The following is a 20320-nucleotide window of genomic DNA, read 5'->3' on the forward strand; positions in this document are numbered from 1 at the left end:
AGAGGATGAGCAGGAGTCCACCTTACCTAACAGACCACACATCAGAGTCTAACTGGGGTTCTTTGGCCACTGCTTTTTTTTTTTCTTTTACATCTTTTTAAAAAATTAATTAATTCATTTTAATTGGAGGCTAATTACTGGCCACTGCTTTGAAGGGTTCAGCCGCATTTAGCCTGGGTGTTGAACTCCTCCCAGGTCTGGAATTCTCCAGGGATTTAATACACAGTTTGAACGCATTTTATACCAAAAGGCTATTTATCATGAACCTCAATTCCAAACGTGAGACAAAAGAGATAAATGATCCATCGACCTCCACCTAATCACCTAAAGGGACCACATGGGTTGATATTTAATCACTTACATAGATTTCAATAGTCTTTTTAAACTATTGCTGACAATAGGAGCAATCCTTGTGCAGAGCTTTTTCCACATATATAAATCACAGCCAACTGGGAAGTTAAATAAGTTAACTCTCTTAGCTTAATCCCTCAGAAAATTACTTGTCTGCAGACAGATTATCCACTGGGGATACTTTTTCATTTGTGGAGTGCTAATCCTTCCTGCCTGTTTTCTGCCACCCTCCTTTCCCTCCTCTTGACGTGAAGAGAAGGAAGATAAAGTAAATGAGCACAGTCCCCTGTTCAGTCAGGACTGTGGTTAAAATAAAGACCTTCTGGGAAAGAGGTGACTTACCCTGTCCCAGCTGAAACACAGGCCCAGTTGATCAAGCTGTTTCCTCATGTGTCTGATATTACTGTGAAACAAAGGGAAGAGGGTTTGGATTTTAGAAACAGGAGAAGCCATAAGCAAATTACACTCTGAGATTGTGAAAAGGAGACTGGAAAAGTCTAGATGATTCAAAGGGCTTTAAGTGTTGTTTTGCTCTAGCCAAAAAAAAAAAAAAAAAAAGAAGTTAGTCACTAAGAACCAACTAAAATATCTGCTTAGTAGAAGACAGCTATTCTTTGGACGCTTGCAAAATCTACTAAAAACCATGACAGTCTTTGCTCCTGGGGACTGGCCTTTTCCCTGGCCATTCAGAAAGGCAACTTTTTTGATTTGTGCACGCCTGGCACATCCATATGCCTGGATCCTGCACAAAGTTAGGCCAAGCATTTACAAATTTAAAAGCACCTGAATAAAAAAATTTAACATAAAAATTTCACAAATCCAGGAGAAATCACACAGAGCTTTGTCAATCAAAACCTGAAAACTGAAACTCTCAAACAACTGGAAAAGAGGAGAGAAGTATATAAACCAATTTTAGCATGAAATAAGAAAATAGGAAATATTGCTTTTTCTATACAATTTTTAAATTAAAAACATTGTAGCCTTTTTTATTGAAGTATAATTTACAATGTTGTATTAGTTTTAGGCATATAGGAAAGTGAGTCAGTCATACATACATATTTTTCAGATTATTTTCCATAGTAGGTTATCATAAGACATTGAGTATAGTTCCCTGTGCTATACAGTAGGTCCTTGTTGCTTATCTATTTTATATACAGTAATAAATATATGTTAATCCCAAACCTCTAATTTATTCCCCCCTGCCCTCCCGTGTAAAGGTCTTCACTATAGCTCTAACGGTAAAGAATCTGCCTGCAATGCAGGAGACCTAGGTTCTATCTCTGGATTGGGAAGATGCTCTAGAGAAGGGAATGGCAATCTACTCCAGTAGTTTTGCCTGGAGAATCCCATGGACAGAGGAGCCAGGAGGGCTACAGGGCCATGGGGTCACAAAGAGAAGGACACAACTGAATGACTAACACTACCACTACGAAACCACAGATTTGTTTTCTATGTCTGTTTTTTAAACAAGTTCATTTGTATCATTTTTTAAGATTCCACACATAAGTGATCTCATGATATTTGTCTATCTTACTTCAGTAAAAATGATAATCTTCAGGTTCTCTTTTTTTCTGTAGGACTAATTCATTTCTACTGTGTACCCTTTGACTTCAAGCAGACTGAAAATATGAAAAACCATGAAGTTCCCTAGGTGATCTCTGATTAGCTAACAATCAGTTCAGTTCAGTAGCTCAGTCATGACAGACTCTTTGTGACCCCATGGACTATAGCATGCAAGGCCTCCCTGTCCATCACCAACTCCCGGAGTTTACTCAAATTCATGTCCATTGAGTCAGTGATGCCCTTCAACCAACTCTTCCTCTGTCGACCCCTTCTCCGCCCTCCTTCAGTCTCCCCCAGCATCAGGATCTTTTCAAATGAGTCAGTTCTTCACATCAGGTGGCCAAAGTATTGGAGTTTCAGCTTCAACATCAGTCTTTCCAACGGATATTCAAGACTGATCTCCTTTAGGATGGACTGGTTGGATCTCCTTGCAGTCCAAGGGACTCTCAAGAGTCTTCTCCAACACCACAATTCAAAAGCATCAATTCTTTGGTGCTCAGCTTTCTTTATAGTCCAACTCTCACATCCATACATGACCACTAGAAAAACCATAGCCTTGACTAGACAGACCTTTGTTGGCAAAGTAATGTCTCTGCTTTTTAATATGCTGTCTAGGTTGGTCATAACTTTCCTTCCAAGGAGTAAGCATCTTTTAATTTTACGGCTGCTATCACCATCTGCAGTGATTTTGGAGCCCCCCAAAATAAAAGTCTATCACTGTTTCCACTGTTTCCCCATCTATTTGCCATGTGATGGGACCAGATGCCATGATCTTAGTTTTCTGAATGTTGAGCTTTAAGCCAACTTTTTCACTCTCCTCTTTCACTTTCATCAAGAGGCTCTTTAGTTCTTCACTTTCTGCCATAAGGGTAGTGTCATCTGCATATCTGAGGTTATTGATATTTCTCCTGGCAATCTTAATTCCAGCTTGTGCTTCATCCAGCCCAGCATTTCTCATGATATACTCTGCATATAAGTTAAATCAGCAGGGTGACAATATACAGCCTTGACGTACTCCTTTCCCTATTTGGAACCAGTCTGTTGTTCCATGTCCAGCTTCCTGACCGGCATACAGATTTCTCAAGAGGCAGGTCAGCTGGTCTGGTATTCCCATCTCTTTCAGAATTTTCCAGTTTATTGTGATCCACACAGTCAAAGGCTTTGGCATAGTCAATAAAGCAGAAATAGATGTTTTTCTGGAACTCTCTTGCTTTTTTGATGATCCAGTGGATCTTGGCAATTCGATTTCTGGTTCCTCTGCCTTTTCTAAAACCAGCTTGAACATCTGGAAGTTCACGTATTGCTGAAGCCTGGCTTGGAGAATTTTGAGCATTACTTTACTAATGTGTGAGATGAGTGCAACTGTGTGGTAGTTTGACCATTCTTTGGCATTGCCTTTTTTTGGGATTGGAATGAAAACTGACCTTTTCCAGTTCTGCGGCCACTGCTGAGTTTTCCAAATTTGCTGGCATATTGAGTGCAGCACTTTCACAGCATCATCTTTTAGGATTTGAATTAGCTCAACTGGAATTACATCACCTCTACTAGCTTTGTTCATAGTGATGCTTCCTAAGGCCCACTTGACTTTGCATTCGAGGATGTCTGGCTCTAGGTGAGTGATCACACCATCGTGGTTATCTGGGTCGTGAAAATCTTTTTTGTACAGTTCTTCTGTGTATTCTTGCCACCTCTTCTTAATATCTTCTGCTTCTGTTAGGTCCATACCATTTCTGTCCTTTATTGAGCCCATCTTTGCATGAAATGTTCCCTTGGTATCTCTAATTTTCTTAAAGAGATCTCTAGTCTTTCCCATTCTATTATTTTCCTCTATTTCTTTGCACTGATCACTGAGGAAGGCTTTCTCATCTCTCCTTGCCATTCTTTGGAACTCTGCATTCAAATGGGTATATCTTTCCTTTTCTCTTTTGCTTTTTTCCTTTTCTCTTTTTTCCTTTTTCTCTTCTTTTCACAGCTATTTGTAAGGCCTCCTCAGCCAGCCATTTTGCTTTTTTGCATTTCTTTTTCTTGGGGATGGTCTTGATCCCTGTTTCCTGTACAATGTCATGAACCTCCATCCATAGCTCATCAGGCACTCTGTCTATCAGATCTAGTCCCTTAAATCTATTTCTCACTTCCACTGTATAATCATAAGGGATTTGATTTAGGTCATACTTGAATAGTCAAGTGGTTTTCCCCACTTTCTTCAATTTAAGTCTGAATTTGGCAATAAGGAGTTCACTATCTGAGCCACAGTCAGCTCCCAGTCTTGTTTTTGCTGACTGTATAGAGCTTCTTCATCTTTGGCTGAAAAGAATATAATCAATCTGATTTCAGTGTTGACCATCTGGTGATGTCCATGTGTAGAGTCTTCTCTTGTGTTGTTAGAAGAGGGTGTTTGCTATGACCAGTGCCTTCTCTTGGTAAAACTCTATTAGCCTTTGCCCTGCTTCATTCTGTACTTTGAGGCCAAATTTACCTGTTAGTCTAGATGTTTCTTGACTTCCTACTTTTGCATTCCAGTTCCCTACAATGAAACGGACATCTTTTTTGGGTGTTAGTTCTAAAAGGTCTTGTAGGTCTTCATAGAACCATTCAACTTCAGCTTCTTCAGAATTACTGGTCAGCGTAAAGGCTTGGATTACCCTGATATGGAATGGTTTGCCTTGGAAACAAACAGATTATTCTGTTGTTTTTGAGACTGCCTCCAAGTACTGCATTTTGGACTCTTCTGTTGACTATGAGGGCTACTCCATTTCTTCTAAGGGATTCCTGCCCACAGTAGTAGATAAAATGGTCATCTGAGTTAAATTCACCCATTTCAGTCCATTTTAGTTCACTGATTCCTAGAACGTCAACATTCACTCTTGCCATCTCCTGTTTGACCACTTCCAATTTGCCTTGATTCACGGGCCTAACATTGCAGGTTCCTATGCAATATTGCTCTTTACAGCATCAGACCTGGCTTCTACCACCAGTCACATCCACAACTGGATGTTATTTTTGCTTTGTTATAGCAGTTGACTGACAGTGCTTAATCATTATCCTCCTTTACAGATAAATAACCTGAGGGGCAGAGAGGTTAAGTAATCTGCTCAAGGTGAATGGCTAGGAAGAAAGAAAGGCAGGATTTGTACCTATGTGGCCTGATTCTGGGGCCATCTTCTTTACTGCTATGCTCTTGTGGAGAAGCTGGCAAACTTTGTCTGTAAAGGCCCAGATGGCAAATGTTTCCAGCTCCATGTGAGCCATACGGTCTCTGTCACAACTACTCAATTCTGCCACTGTATCATGAAAGCAGCCATGAACAATACAGAAACAAATGGGTGTGGCTTGAGTTCTAAGAAAAGTTTATTTATAAAATCTTTTGTGAAAGTCGCTCAGTCACGTCCAACTCTTTGCGACCCCATGGACTATACAATCCATGCAATTCTCCAGGCCAGAATACTGGAGTGTGTAGCCCTTCCCTTCTCCAGGGGATCTTCCCAACCCAGGAATTGAACTGGGATCTCCTGCATTACAGGCGGATTCTTTACCCTCTGAGCCACCAGGGAAGCCCCATCAGGCAGGGCCAAATTTGGCCTACAGAATTTGCCAATTACTATCCTGGGTGATATCAAATTTATACCATATTTGACCCTTTTTATTTGAATCATCATTTCCTCCTTTTTTCATCACTCCTACTACTTCAGAATTAACCGTAATTGGAAAAGTGGAAACCAGGGATGAGGAAGGAAAAAGAGAAGTAGATGGTGCAGAAGATGTTTCTTTGGGGCAAAGATAAAGCAAAGGAAGATGAAAGACAATGGGGATAGGCCTTGAACTGCTCTCTACACCTCCGAGGGGTAGGGCGAGGAATGGCTTTATGAAAGGAGCTGGAGTGAGCCCAGAACATTGTGCTGGGTTCTAGTTCAAGTTCCTCAAGGCTTTATCAGGAGGAAGAGGGATGAGCATTGCCTGAGCACATGGAAGCCTGAGGCCACGGGGGACTCAGACTATGTCCTCCTTGAAGAAAGCCACACCTACAATAAAGTGGCCAAATACTTCCTTGTTGACGATCTATGTTCCTCTTGCTTCAGAATGGTGAAGCCAAAAAAATTAAAATTTGCAGAGAAAATTATAATGTGGCGTTTGGATATGGCTCAAACTATGGTCAAGAAGATGAAGAACACTGTAGAACTTTAACAGATGTCATCCTTTCTTCCTCCTTTTTCCTTCTAAATGCAAATAGTCAAAGGAAGAATAACTGTAAATAAGAAAGCATCTAAATGAACACATGAATGAATAGCCAAACACTTTGTGTTATTTCTTAAATAAGAATACAGTGTGAGAAAAAGCAAATACCAATATAGACAATCCTTTTTTATTGCTTAGCAGACTGCAGTGTTTTGTTTCCTTTGCTTTCTATTTCTCATGCACAGGTTTAAAAAAAAAATTGTTTAAGGGTAATGTATACAAGTGCTTGAATATGCTTGTAAACACATACCTTTGCGTCCAGCTTTCTGGATGTAGATTCCTCTCGATCGCAGCATTTTCGGCAGGCAATCCAAATGCATCCCAGCCCATAGGGTTGATAACCTAGCACCCAGAAAAGAAACATCAGCCAGGGCAGATTGCTAAAGTCTTTATCAGTATTCTCTGCTGGGCAGTGAGCAGGCATTCTCTCCTAACATGTCTCATCCCTTCCCGGATGATTTCAAGCTATGCTGTTGAAAGCCAGCTGGCTACCTAAGACATGAGCACAGAAAGGAATTTAGAAAGTTAAACATCAAGGTGCCAAGAGCAGTCATCTTTGAGTAGGTGTCTTCGTGACTATTTTTTACTTTCTTTTTCTTCTTGTCTGTATTGTCTGTAAGGAACCCAAACGGTTTTTCTGAAATTAGAAAGTTTCTTTCAATATCAAAGTAGGTATATATAAAAATGTATACAGGCATTCCACATGCTCACCTTAGATTTTCCAGTTAAGGAGCTGTGCTATCCAATAGGGTAGCCACTAGCCACATATGGTCATATAAACTTAAATTAAAATGTAGCAAAATTTAAAATTCAGTCCCTCCATCACAATAGCCACCTTTCAAGTGTACAATAAGCCACTCTGAATCACTACCTCTAAGATATTTCCATTTTCCAAAGAACCTCAGATCTTTGGAAATGTCTGGGGATCCTCAGACCTTAGAGCTTGAAGAAACTCTTGAGATGCACCCTCCGTCCCCGTTTCCTTATTTGACAGTCCAGGCAACTGGGGCCCAGAAAGAGGAAGCAGCCTCGCCAGGTGACACTAGGAGCAGTTACTTCAAGCCAGGACAGGCATTCATTTCTGCAAATGGATGACCAGTCACAGCTCAGCTGGTAGCTTTAATAGCAAGTTCTCTCAAGCTACCTTCCATGCTGTGAACGGGAACAATGGCTTGAAACACAAGCTGTGGCATCAAGGGACAGCCTCAGAAGACCTGTTTTGAACACTCAGTCCCCTACCCTTCTCTGATGCCGATTTCAGCCACAACGCCACAGACACAACTTGTCCCAGAGCCAGATTTCCGAAACTTGCCTATAGGGGAGGATGGGCTGAGGAGGCTCTGGTATTTCTAGAAACAGTCCTTAATGGCTGGCCTTCTTACTTCCTCTCAAGCTCCTGGTCTGTCCACTGCCACAAGCTGGGTTTATGTGTTTGTAATCATGCAGGAACCTGATCTTCTGTTCATACACATCTCCCAGGACAGTGATGGACACTCTGTTCATTTCCTGTTCATATCCTGATGGGACATTTTCCACCAAAGAAACAGCTCTCCTTTTCTTTCTTTTTTTTTTTTTTCCATTTATTTTTATTAGTTGGAGGCTAATTACTTTACAATATTGTAGTGGTTTTTGTCATACATTGACATGAATCAGCCATGGATTTACATGTATTCCCCATCCCGATCCCCCCCTCACCTCCCTCTCCACCTGATCCCTCTGGGTCTTCCCAGTGCACCAGGCCCGAGCACCTGTCTCATGCATCCAACCTAGGCTGGTGATCTGTTCCACCCCAGATAATATACATGTTTCGATGCTGTTCTCTCGAAACATCCCACCCTCGCCTTCTTTTTTTTTTTTAATTGTATTTATTTATTTATGGCTGTGCTGGGTCTTTGTTGCTGCTCGGCCTTTTCTCTAGTTGTGGCGAGCGGCAGGGGAGGAGCTACTCCTTGTTGCAGCACGTGGGCTTCATCGCAGTGGCCTCTCTTGTCGTGCAGCACAGGCTGCAGGGCGTGCGGGCTTCAGGAGTCGCAGCTCCCCGGCTCTAGAGCACAGACTCAATAGCTGTGGTGCGTGGGCTTAGTTTCCCTCGGCACGTGGGACCTTCCCAACCCAGGGACTGAACCATGTCTTTTGCATTGGCAGGTGGATTCTTTACCATGGAGTCACCGGGGAAGCCTTCATTTTCTAAGTAACATTTCCCCTGATTATAGAAATAATGTTTATTCACTATGAAAAACCTTAATACATAGAGAAAAATATTCAGAAGAAAATAAACACCCTTAATTCTACCATATAACCATACATAACTGTTATTTGGTACGTTTATATCTAATCTTTAAAAATTGAGATCATATTATTTCCATGTGTGTTTTTTATCTCCTTTAAAAAAAAAAAAAACCACCATGTACCTAGGGTTTTCTTCTGTCTTTCTGTCTTATTCAAGAACTTTCTGAGATGCAAGTGAGTATCACCCATGGCCATCTCTGCTCTACAATTCAAAGTGTCCCAAACTGGATTCATACTCGAATCCCAATCACCAGACCCGTCCTCTCCCTAGTGGCTCTTAGCAGGTGGCAGTAAGAAACAGGCATGCCCCCCCCCCCAGTAGCAGACGCTACTTGCCGTAAAGTCATCCTTCCATTCTGTGATTATTAAATGTTTTAAAACTAGGATTTTGTTCTGATGGAACAATTCCATCTCAAGAACAAAGACCATGCATCTAAATTCACAGCCGCTCCAACTCCTTTGGCTGATGGTGCTGGTTTAGTTGCTAAGCTGTGTTCAACTCTGCAACCCCAGGGACTGTAGCCTACCTGGCTCCTCTGTCCACGGGATTTCCCAGGCAAGAATACTGGAGTGGGTTGTCATTCCCTTCTCCACCCAGGGATCGAACCGGAGTTCCCTGCATTGGTAGGCAGATTCCTGACCACTGAGCCACCAGGGAAGCCCCACACCTCTGGTTAGTGGGTGGGAAATGTCAACAAAGGCCTGCTGCTCAGGAGGCTGTGGTTTGGGGGAAGGATCCTAAACCCAAACCTGACATTTACTGGCAGTGCGCCCTGAGTCTCAACTACCAGCTGTGACTGAAGGCAGCCCCCTGACTGTTGAGAACCACGTGCTAAGGTGTGTGTGGCGCACCCAGCACAGGGCAGGCACCCAGGCAACGGCAGGGCTGGCTGCAAGCGGCAGCTGCCATCACCGGCTTGACCTTCAGCACCTCACAAGGTCACACATCACCGGTTCCCTTGTCAGGACCTCGGCTCTGCAGTCTGCTGCCACTCCGGGAGGGGCTGGCTCGCCACATCCCCTGCTGTGCTTCCCAGCCCGGGAGTCTGGGAAGAGTGGATGCCCTGGACTTCCAGCCTCAGATGACATGACTCCCAGGGAATTCCCAGTGGTTAGGACTCTGCGATCTCACTGCCAAGGGTCTCGACCCTATCTGAACCCTGCCAAGGGTTCAATCCCTGGTCAGGGAACTAAGATCCCACAAGTGTGCGGCATGGTCGAAAAAAAACTCAAGAGATGACATGACTACCTCAGCCCCTGCATCCACTCTCCTGAGGTCAGTCGGAATAGGCTCCTCTTCTTTTCCTTAAGTGATGCTTCTCAAATTACAAGCACAATACAGGCTTATTTTAACAAGTGAAAGGACATGGGACATGATACATAAAGGCAAAGCTGATCACCTCCCCACTCCACCCCACCCCTACTCTCAACCAGCCTTTGTGTCCTTCCCAGCCTTTCTCCTTACTAAATGCAGACACACAAACATATGCACACATGTAGGAGCTGGCTGGTTTATTTTTATGGAAATAGAACCTACTATATACCATTTTATAACCTGTTTTTTTTTTTTTTCCATTTAACACGCCATGGACATCTGCAAAAAATATGTAAGTATATATGTGTGTGTATATACATGTCTTTTTAAAAAAAATTTTAACATTCCCTAGGAATATCTAATTCTATGTAGTTTTAGGAAGTTGTCAAAATATAACCCAATCCAGTGCATCTTTCAGACCTCCCCCACCCGTCTTCTAAGAATATGCTCCTCCTCCAACTTCATATCACCCTGCTGGGGACAGTCACAAAACCCACCCCTCTGGCCACGGAGGAAGCAGCTGGTGGAGTTGTCTGAGAAAATACAGCTGGGTGTGTGGACACACACAGAAACGGGAGGTGGACAGAGACTAGGGGTGCTGATCTGCTTCAAGGACCCGGGCCCAATTCCCAGTAGGCCCGGTTCCTACTACATCTTCTCCGGTTCTGTGAGTTATACCAGGATCTGTCAAAAACACACAAAACCTCCTTGTTTGGTTAAACTGGTCTCAGCTGGGTTACAGTCCCTGGGAGCCAAGAATTCTGACTAAAACACACACCTTGTAGCATACAGCTTTCTCTGGAGTATTGCTTAACCCACAGATGAAAAACATTTCCTGCACAGATTTTTCTCTCTCTTTAATTTCCAAGAGTTAAATAATAATAATAATAATGGAAACCCCACTTTGGGGATTTGTGTTTGATTACTAGAAAGTTCTGCAACGCTTCCATGGACAACGCTAGAACGCAGCTTCCAGATGTGCTGTAATTCTCCTGGGGCCAGAGACAGTGCTACTTCGCTGGCAGAATAATGTAACTGTTGTGTAACCATGCTCCACAAGAAAGGGGAAAACTTAGTTATCATTTGGTTTCTCCGTAGGGACTGCCAAAATGGCAGCAGTTCAATGTTTCTGCCCATTAACATGCTGCCAGGTTACCATCCATATTTTTAAACAAAGTCAATACAGAGACAGTCAAAAAATCAGTCTGGATTTACATAATATACTTACTCATTTCTATTTTTGTTTTCAGATGAAATGAACATGAAAAGATATATTCTTAGTTCACATGTTACCCCAGCTGTCTATGAAAATAAAAATTTGAAAAATCTTAAAGCTTCTTAATTATTTCATAGTCTTACCAAAAAGTCACAATAAACAAATGTCTGCCCTAGAACATAGACTGTGGGGAGTCAGGACAGTCCTTTCCATCATGGCTTGACACCAGAAGTAGTGTCCTTGTGAGCCAAGCCTCCAGGAGACAGGAAAGGGCCCCGCCCATTCTACACCATGGATTTCCCAGACACCCAGCGACAAAGGGCAGAACTCACTCTTGTGCCGCAAGATGATCCACTATTGTCCAGAGGGAACAAAGTAAAGGCCCGCAACGAGATTTTGAAATGCCAAAGACTGTCCCACATCCCCAGGCAGCAGGTTCTATTTGCTGGTCAATTGTTGCTGTTTGGTTGCTAAGTCATGTCCGACTCTGTGACCCCATGAAGTGCAGCACGCCAGGCTTCCCTGTTCTTCACCATCTCCCAGCGTTTGCTCAAATTCCTGTCCATTGAGTGGATGATGCCATCCAACCATCACATCCTCTGTTGCTCCCTTCTCCTCCTGCCCTCAATCTTTCTCAGCATCAGGGTCATATTGTTACAGTTCATTTACTGAAAAGACACCATGTCAGTGCTGTCTGTGCCCACCTTGTTCACCTCTTGGTCTCTTCTACATCATCCAGATCAAATACCCCCATCCTGGATATATCATGCCCACTTTCTTGTCTGTGGTTTCTCTATGGGCAAAACCATCCAAAACGTTCACTGGAGGAACTCTAAACTTTCCTTTGGGGTTGTAAAATCCCTTTTTTTTTCTATCACCATAACCTGGTTTAATCCTTGGTTTAGTTCCACAAGTAACTACATCTATAGCTCACATATGCCAACTAGACAACTTAACCTAAAAACAAACAACAACCACCCCCCTAACATCTGGATTTCTATTTTAGCGCCACCTGAGCCTCTCAATCCCCCAGGATGAGTGCTTTCAACAGAAAGGGGATCAAGAAGTTCTGGCAGCTATAACTTGAAAATGCATAAAATAAAAGCCATCACTTCCAGCTGTTCTTCTAACAAATGCTCTAACTATCTCAAATTGAGTGAGAAGCCAAAAGGCACAGGGGAAACAACACAGAAATTAGATGGGTGGTACACTGACCCCACTTCTAGACGGAAGGAACAAAGGGAGGAAGCAGAGAGAACTGAACCTGAAGGCCGAGATCAGTTGCAGAAGCTTTTGAAACAGACAGGTCTGGCCAAATGGAGCTGGATTAATGGAGACGTTAAGAGGGGAGAGAGAGAGAAATTCCCTGGCTGCTTCTTTCCTCTTACCCTACAATCTTGCCAAATTCTTCTTGTCCAAAACTATTCAGAGGTCAACTGACACCAGAGCTTGGGAAACATGGCCTGCAGAGTTCTGGTTCTGCCCTTCCACCATACAAAGCAAATCAGGAGACGGATCTGACGGCAAACTGGTCAGAGACCAGCACAGGAACACTAGCAGGACTGCAAAATTTACAGGGACTCGAGATATAAAAGGGGAGTTGGGGCCAGCTACTGATGAGGGGCAAACACAGGGATCAGAGTCCTGGCAAGCTGGACCAGTGCTGGCTGGGAAGCGAGACCTGGAAGCCGGGGTGAGGCCAGCCTCTGGTGAGAACCCAGTCACGTGACAACGGATCACCCCACAGGAACCTCCCACCTCCCGTTGGGCAGAGCCGTGGGCAGCTCAGGGGTGGCGGCTACAGGTGACAATGTACAGATGAGGCTCCGGAGGGACGTACCCTAGAAAATGACAGGGATCAGTGTCCAGAAGGGCCTGGGAGGGAGGGAGTAATCAAGGGGGACGGCAGCCTTACCCATGCTATAGTTCTCCTTTTTAAAGGGGAGAATATGAGTCGACTCATTGGAAAAAACCCTGATGCTGGGAAAGATTGAGGGCAGGAGGAGAAGGGGACGACAGAGGATGAGATGACTGGATGGCATCACCGACTCAGTGAACATGAATCTGAGCAAACTCCGCGAGATAATGGAAGACACAGGAGCCTGGTGTGCTACAGTCCGTGGGGTCGCAAAGAGTTGGACACGACTAAGTGACTGAACAACAACAACAACATATGGAATTTTATGTACAATTTTAAAATACTTTTCCTAAGAAGGAAGAAATGAACAGGCAAAAGTACAGCTCTTCCTCCAACACAGGAAAGAAGATTAAGCAGAGTTAAGAAGACTTTGGAAGTAGAAGGGAAGGAAGTGGGGTAGTCTGTTGCCCTCCCAAAGACAGAAAAGTACCAATTCCCCAGGAATGACCAGCTTTCTTTCCCTTTCATTACAAAACAAAACTTTAAATTTGAAGCCAATTCAGCTTCTAATTGAAAGCAACCATGGTTACTGCTTCTCACAAAAATTGCTATTTTCAGAGTGCTGTGGTTTTTCTGGAGGAGATGCAATGCTTCATTTCCAAGAAATGAGAAATGCAATATTTAATTTTGTTTAGCAAGTTTAATAACCCAACATTATTACAGGTTGGGGATCAAAAATCCAGCAAACGCTTCAGAGTAAAAGAATTCAAATGATAGTACCTAGGCCCCAAACAGAAGACCTCCTCTGGGAATGTGGAGGCAGATAAATCAGCCAGTTTTCCAATCAAAATACTAGACCTGCAATTCATTTTCCCTTTCAAATTACATTTGAGAGGATAAGCACTGGAAATCCACTCTCTACTTTCAGATGCTACAGAGATTAGAAAATTTGAAAACAAAATGCCATGTGATGCACTCTCTGGGCACTTCATAAACACTTGCTGACTGACTGGCCGACTGAGAACTGATGAAATGTATGTCATGGCTCACTTGCTAAGAAACTCCTCTCCTTCCCTGGTATTTGTGGGGAGTTGCATTACGATCATGTGGCTGCCAGGCCCGCAGCCTCCCCCTCCAGAGTGAGCAGCAAAAAGGCCCAGGCAGAAAACCACTTGCGCAGTACCCTGTGGAGTTCTGCCTGAGGCAAATTAGCCCAAGTCCTACTCTGGGAGAGGGACGTGGCAGCTTGACGTTTTAATTGCCCTGCTTCTGGCCCAAAAGGTGCTGAGGAGACCAGCTAAGGTGGGAGGTGGGTAATTTTATTTTCTAACCATCTGTGCATACAACATATGAAAACACAACAAATCACCATATGGTGCTAAGCTTCAAATGTGTCACCAGACATTGTATGAGTTTAAGAAGACTGACTGGGGCTTCCCTGGTGGCTCAGTGGTAAAGAACCTGCGTGCCAGTGCAGGGGACGCGGGTCAGACCCCCGATTCAGGAAGATCCCACATGCAACTAAGCCCACGCACCGCAACTTCTGAGCCTGAGCTCTAGAGTCTGCACACCGCACCTACTGAGCCCATTGCTGCAACGACTGAAGCCCGTGTGCCTAGAGTCCGTGTTTTGCAACAGGAGAAGTCGTCGCAGTAAGAAGCCCACACACCACAACTAGAGCACAGCCCGAGCAGCAACAAAGACCCAGCACGGCCAAAAAGAAAAAAATAATAAACTTAAAAAAAGATTTAAAAAGTAGAAGAAAATGACTGGAAGTGTGGTCTTTTCTAATTCCTGAAAGAGAATAATTTATCTCTAACTTCAAGTGGCCCCCGCTTAAACATCCAAACCTCAGAACTACCTTATTACTGCTATTATTAATTAGGTTATACTGGAAAATTGCATTATGGTTTTTAAAGAGTTTTCTCACAGATTATCTCACATGAACCTTGCAACATATCCGAGGTGGAGGGTAGGCAGGCCTGGTGTGCTGCAGTTCATGGGGTCGCAAAGAGTCGGACACGACTGAGCGACTGAACTGCACTGAACAATGGGTCAGCCCGGATGGGAGGGCTGTCTGGGGCAGAACGGGTACAAGTGTATGTATGGCTGAAGCCCTTTGCTGTTCGCCTGAAATTACTACAACATTGTTTGCTAATCAGCCACACTCCAATACAAAATAAAAAGTTTGAAAAAAAAAAAAAAAGAACTCCTACGGTATGAACAATAAGAACAATATGAAAAAGACAAACAACCCCAGTGGAACTTGGCAAAAAATGTGAGCAAGCCAATCAGAGAAGAAACTTAAATAGATACCAAACATGAGAAAGTATCTCAGCTTCGCTGGGACAGTGTTCAGGAAAATGTAAATTAAAAACACAATTAGATGTCATTTCCTATGGATCAAATTAGCAAGGATTAAAAAGTCTAACATTAATAAGTGTTATCAAGGAGGTAGGGCAGTAAGAAATGCCATTCATTGCTGGCAGGAGTATAAACTGGCACCAAAATTCTGGAAAGCAATTTGGCAAGACCCATTTATGCTGAGGTTATACACACTCTGTGACCCAGTGATGCCACCTCTCCCACAAGCTAACAGTGAGGTGCAAGGATGTTCACTGGAACAGAAATCTGTAACAACCTAAATCTCTACTAATGTGAAAATGGGTAATTAAATATGTCATAATTACACAGTACTTATAATAGATGAACTCTAGAGATGGACTAAATCTTGAAACAAAATAGTTAAAAACACGCAGAATATTAAGAGCTTATACACAAAATTTAAAACACAAATACTACACACAAGTGTGGGTGTATCCATAAACAACCTATAGAAATACAGCATAAAAACATGAAGACAAAAATAATACAGTATTTTTTTAGCTGAAGGATTGGAATCTGATTGTAGAGAGGCACAACTGTGTCTGTAACATTAAAAGAAAAAGCTGAGGCTAGCAAGATTAAACATTAATATCTATCACATGAGGATGGCAGGTCTGAGTATTTATGACAATGTTCTTTGGACGTCTATGTTGGAAATGTGTATAATTTCTTACAGCGTCATATTTAAACTGAAAAGGATTGAGACTGCCTAAGGAAAGTAGACAGAGAAATAAAAGGGAAGGCAGTCTAGAACAGAACATGAGGTAAGGTATACAAAACTCTTATAAAAACACAAAATAAAATGGACAAGAGGGGGCGGTGCAGAGAGGCCCAAGAGGAGAGGGATATATGTGTACATACAGTTAATTCACACTGTTGTACAGGAGAAATTAACACAACACTGTAAAGCAATTATACTCCAATTTAAAAGATAAATCTAAAATTTTAATAAATAAAATGGACACACACACAAAAAAGAAACCCAGATCTGAATAGCCCTATATCCATTAAAGAAATAGAAATGTCATTTTAAGACTTCCCACAAAGAAAACTTTAGGTCAAGATACCATCACTGGTGAATGCTATTCAACAATAAAGCTAGAAATAACACCAGTAACACACAGTACTTTCAGAAAATGGGAAGAAGGGAACACTTCCTAGCTTGTTTTATGAGGCCAGCATAACCCTGATATTAAATACAAAGACACTACAAGAAACAAAAAAAAATAATTATAGGGCAGTGGCCTTCAGGCACACAGGGATACTAACAAATGAATACAGCAATACAGACACAAAAGTACATCATGACCAGATCAACTTTATCCTAGCAACACAAGGTTGCTTTGATATTAAAAACCAATCAACATAATCTATCACATTAACAGATTAAAGGGGAAAAATCATGCATTGTCTCAACAGATGCAGAAAGGTATAGTAAAAAAATGAATATCCATTCATGAGAAAAATTCTCAGCAAACTAGGAATATAGGGACAACCTCGTTTTACTGCACTTCACAGATACTGTGCTTTTTACAAATTGAAGGCATGTGGCAATCCTGCTTTGAGCAAGTCAATTGGCAGCACTTTCCGACAGTATTATTTTTTAATTAAGGTATGTACATTTTTTTAGAACACATCATGTTACCGCACACAACAGACCACAGTATAATGTAAAAATTACTTTTAAATGCACTGGGACCAAAAAATTCACATGATTCACTTTACTGCAACATATGCTTTATTGCAGTGGTCTGGGACTAAACCCACACTATCGCCGAGGTCTGCCTGGACAGAACTTTCCAACTGGATATGAGGATGCAAAGATGGAGCAGAGCAGGAAAACCCTGTGGAGCAAACTGAGAGGAAGAAACCAAGATGCAGGAGAAAGACCTGGAGAGTGGGATCTCATGCCAAGAGCACAGCCTTTCAAGGCGTGGGGGAACACGGTCCACCATATGACGTGCCGCTGAGGTGAGAAAAGATGAGGAGAGACCCATCCAGGGAGGTCACTGGTGGCGTTGGAGACTGCAGGCTTGGTGCAGAGGTCAGCCCACCTTTTACTTCCCATCTGCTGTTCCTAGCATGCCTCAGAATGACTCCCATACCTCCATTCAAGAATTATGCAAATCAGGGCTTCCCTGGCGGCTCAGCAGTGAAGAAACCACCTGCCAAGGCAGGAGACACAGGTTCGATTCCTGGTCCAGGAGGATCCCATATGCCACGGAGCAACTAAGCCCATGTGCCACAACCACTGAGCCTGCACGCTGCAACAACTGAGACTGTGCGCCCGAGAGCCTGCGCTCCACAGGAGAAGCCACCGCACTGGGAAGCTGGCGCGCCGTAACGGAGAGCAGCCCCTACTCACCGCAGCTAGAGAAAAAAGCCCACGTGGTAAGAAAAGACCCAGCACAGCAAAGAACAAATTAACAAGTTAGAGAAGGAGGCTTACTGACAGACCTTGAACCTAAGATTCCAGTCCTGCTCTACAGTACAGTAGAAAGGCCAGTGTTTCGAACAAAGTTGGTGCCCAAGGACTACGTACCTAATGAGTTAATCAATACACATGTCAGATGCTCTTATTCCAGATCAGATGTTCCTTCCCTCCTTAGAGTCAGGATCATTGAGATCTGACCTGCACCCAACCCTGCTCTATCCCTGGGACTAATCCTGACATTGGGAGAGAAGGATTTTAAAACAGCAGGAAGTTCAACAGGCTTTCACACTGTTGACCATCTCTGTTGACAGAGGTTTGTGTCTTTTCTGCCATGATAACTTAGAAATGGCAGGGCAAATCTTTCACCATATTTGGCAGTTATTTTGGGGATGATCTGACTTAAATATGGGCTATGAAAATTAACAAGAAATTAATCTCAGGAGAACCTGCAGAATACCCTCCCGCTCCACAGACAGTTTATCATCTTAAAGAGAGCAACTGAAACAGGAATGCAGGGAACCCGAGGTGCCTGCTGGTCACTAAGATACCATAAACCAAATAACACAGGGTGATCTTAGGCACCAACCAAGTCACAGGATAGATGATACAAATAGCAGGCAATGTCTGGATGCTTCTCAAAAGGCAAATCCATGCAGTGGGCAGAAGAGAGTACACAATCATTTATTAAATGAACTAGATTAATTTCATTTATTATGTGACTTCCCAGAGCAGGGCTTCCCTGATGGCTCAGACAGTAAAGAAACTGTCTGCAATGCGGGAGACCCAGGTTCAATCCCTGGGTCAGGAAGATCCCTTCAAGAAGGGCATTTATACTGATCTGACTTACTTACCATTTGTGGCTGTTCAGTCAATATATCGTGTCCAACTCTTTGACGGCAGCACACCGGCCTTCCCTGTCCTTCACTATCTCCCAGAGTTTGCTCAAATTCATGTCCCTTGAGTTGGTGTTGCTATCTAACCATCTCATCCTCTGCAGCAACCTTTTCATTTTGGCCTCAATCTTTCCCAGCATCAGGGTCTTTTTCAATGAGTCAGTTCTTTGCATCAAGTGGCCAAACTACTGGAGCTTCAGCTTCAGTCCCTCCAATGAATGTTCAGGGTTGATTTCCTTTAGTATTCACTGATTTGATCTCCTTGCAGTCCAAGGGACTCTTAAGAATCTTCTCCAACACCACAGTTTGAAAGCATCAATTCTTCAGTACTCAGCCTTATTAATGGTTCAACTCTCACATCCATATGTAACTACTGGAAAAACTACAGCTTTGACTATATGGATATTTGTTGGCAAAGTAAGGTCTCTGCTTTTTAATAAACTTTCTAGGTTTGTCATACCTTTCCTTCCAAGGAGCAATCATCTTAATTTTCTGGCTTAAGTCATGTCTGCAGTGATTCTGGAGGCTTCCACCTTTTTTAGGGGATTATTATTGGTCAGACACATATACTGTCTCATTTATCCTGAACAACAACCCAGGAGGGAAGAATAAATATTATCCCTATTTTAAGAGATTCAATGACTCGTGCAAGGTCACTCAGTGAGAAAGTGGTGTAAGAGGGTCAAACCTGGGTTGCCCGACCCCTGAGTTCAGCCTGACCTTGGGTTTCGGTTACTGGTAAGGGACTCTATTTTGTCTCTTGGGCTTGAGCTGCCTATAAGGGTCCCAGTAAGTCTGGGCCTGGGGTTCTGCCTGGAGCTTTGTCTGTAATGTCTCATTCATCCAAGAGAATCAGAGTTCCACCTATACCCCCTCAACCACCTATCTGCTAATGTACCATAAACACACAGTTTTGCTATGAAAGTTTAATCTGTAGCAACTGCCTGTACTAACTGTTCAAAATAAGTTGGCTTAAGTTAAAAAAAAAAAAAACAACAAGATTAAATCTAGTTGAAGAAGCACAGTTAGATATACTTCCTGACAAGAGCCAATTTATTCTGCACCACCTCTTTCCAATAAACACTGCAGAAGTGATGGAAAGCAATACGGGGGGAAATAACACCTGGCAGAGTCCAGGGAGACGGCCCTGGTAGAAGGCACATCTCTGAATCTGACAGTAAAAGTCGTTAACTCTTCGAGGGACAGACAGACACAGTACCCTGACTTCCTTTTTAGGAATACTTCTTGCTGCCAGGGTCAGCTCGGCACAAATGTTCAAACCAGTTATGACAATGGATGCACTTACCACTTTAAAAGAAAATCTTCAGAAAGAACTGGGAGGCAGCAGATACCCTTTATGCAGACCCTGAGAGGTTAATAACAGCAACAGCCAGGGGGAGTGCAGGTAAATGTTTAACAATAGACTCTCTAGCAGAAAAAGCCCTGATTTGCAGGCTCTGCTGATCTCCATGATGTAAACACTCCCACCCTGGGTGGATTTTGAGCTACTAAGGTGACAAATATTAACACGAAGTTGGGCAGAGGTGCGCACAGCTCTCAGGACCCGGTACGGCAGGCTCCAGCCCTCTGCTGATGACGACAGCATTTACTGGTTATGTGCTTATGCGCCTGTCATGCGCCAAGTGCTTCATAGTCATCATCTTTCAATCCTTGGGAAAGGCCAGCGGGCAAGTACTATTTTATCCCCTTTCTACTGATGAGAGAAAACTAGGTCTTAGTTTAGAGAGGTTAATCAGGAATGAGTCAGAGGTTGACTACTTAC

The 20320-nt window shown here is 43.0% G+C and overlaps 1 protein-coding gene across 1 annotated transcript in view; it reads right to left on the bottom strand.

The window, feature by feature from the left end:
• Nucleotides 1-20320, bottom strand: part of LARS2 (leucyl-tRNA synthetase 2, mitochondrial) — a 145769-nt gene that overhangs the window by 114205 nt on the left and 11244 nt on the right. Inside the window, exons 4-5 of the mRNA XM_043886184.1 lie at nt 6398-6489; nt 694-754 (exon numbers count right to left, since the gene is read on the bottom strand). Coding sequence (XP_043742119.1) covers nt 694-754; nt 6398-6489 — 153 coding nt within the window. The remainder of the gene's footprint in view (nt 1-693; nt 755-6397; nt 6490-20320) is intronic.

The sequence above is a fragment of the Cervus elaphus genome, chromosome 24 (assembly GCF_910594005.1).
Source record: "Cervus elaphus chromosome 24, mCerEla1.1, whole genome shotgun sequence".
Classification (NCBI taxonomy): Eukaryota; Metazoa; Chordata; class Mammalia; order Artiodactyla; family Cervidae; genus Cervus; species Cervus elaphus.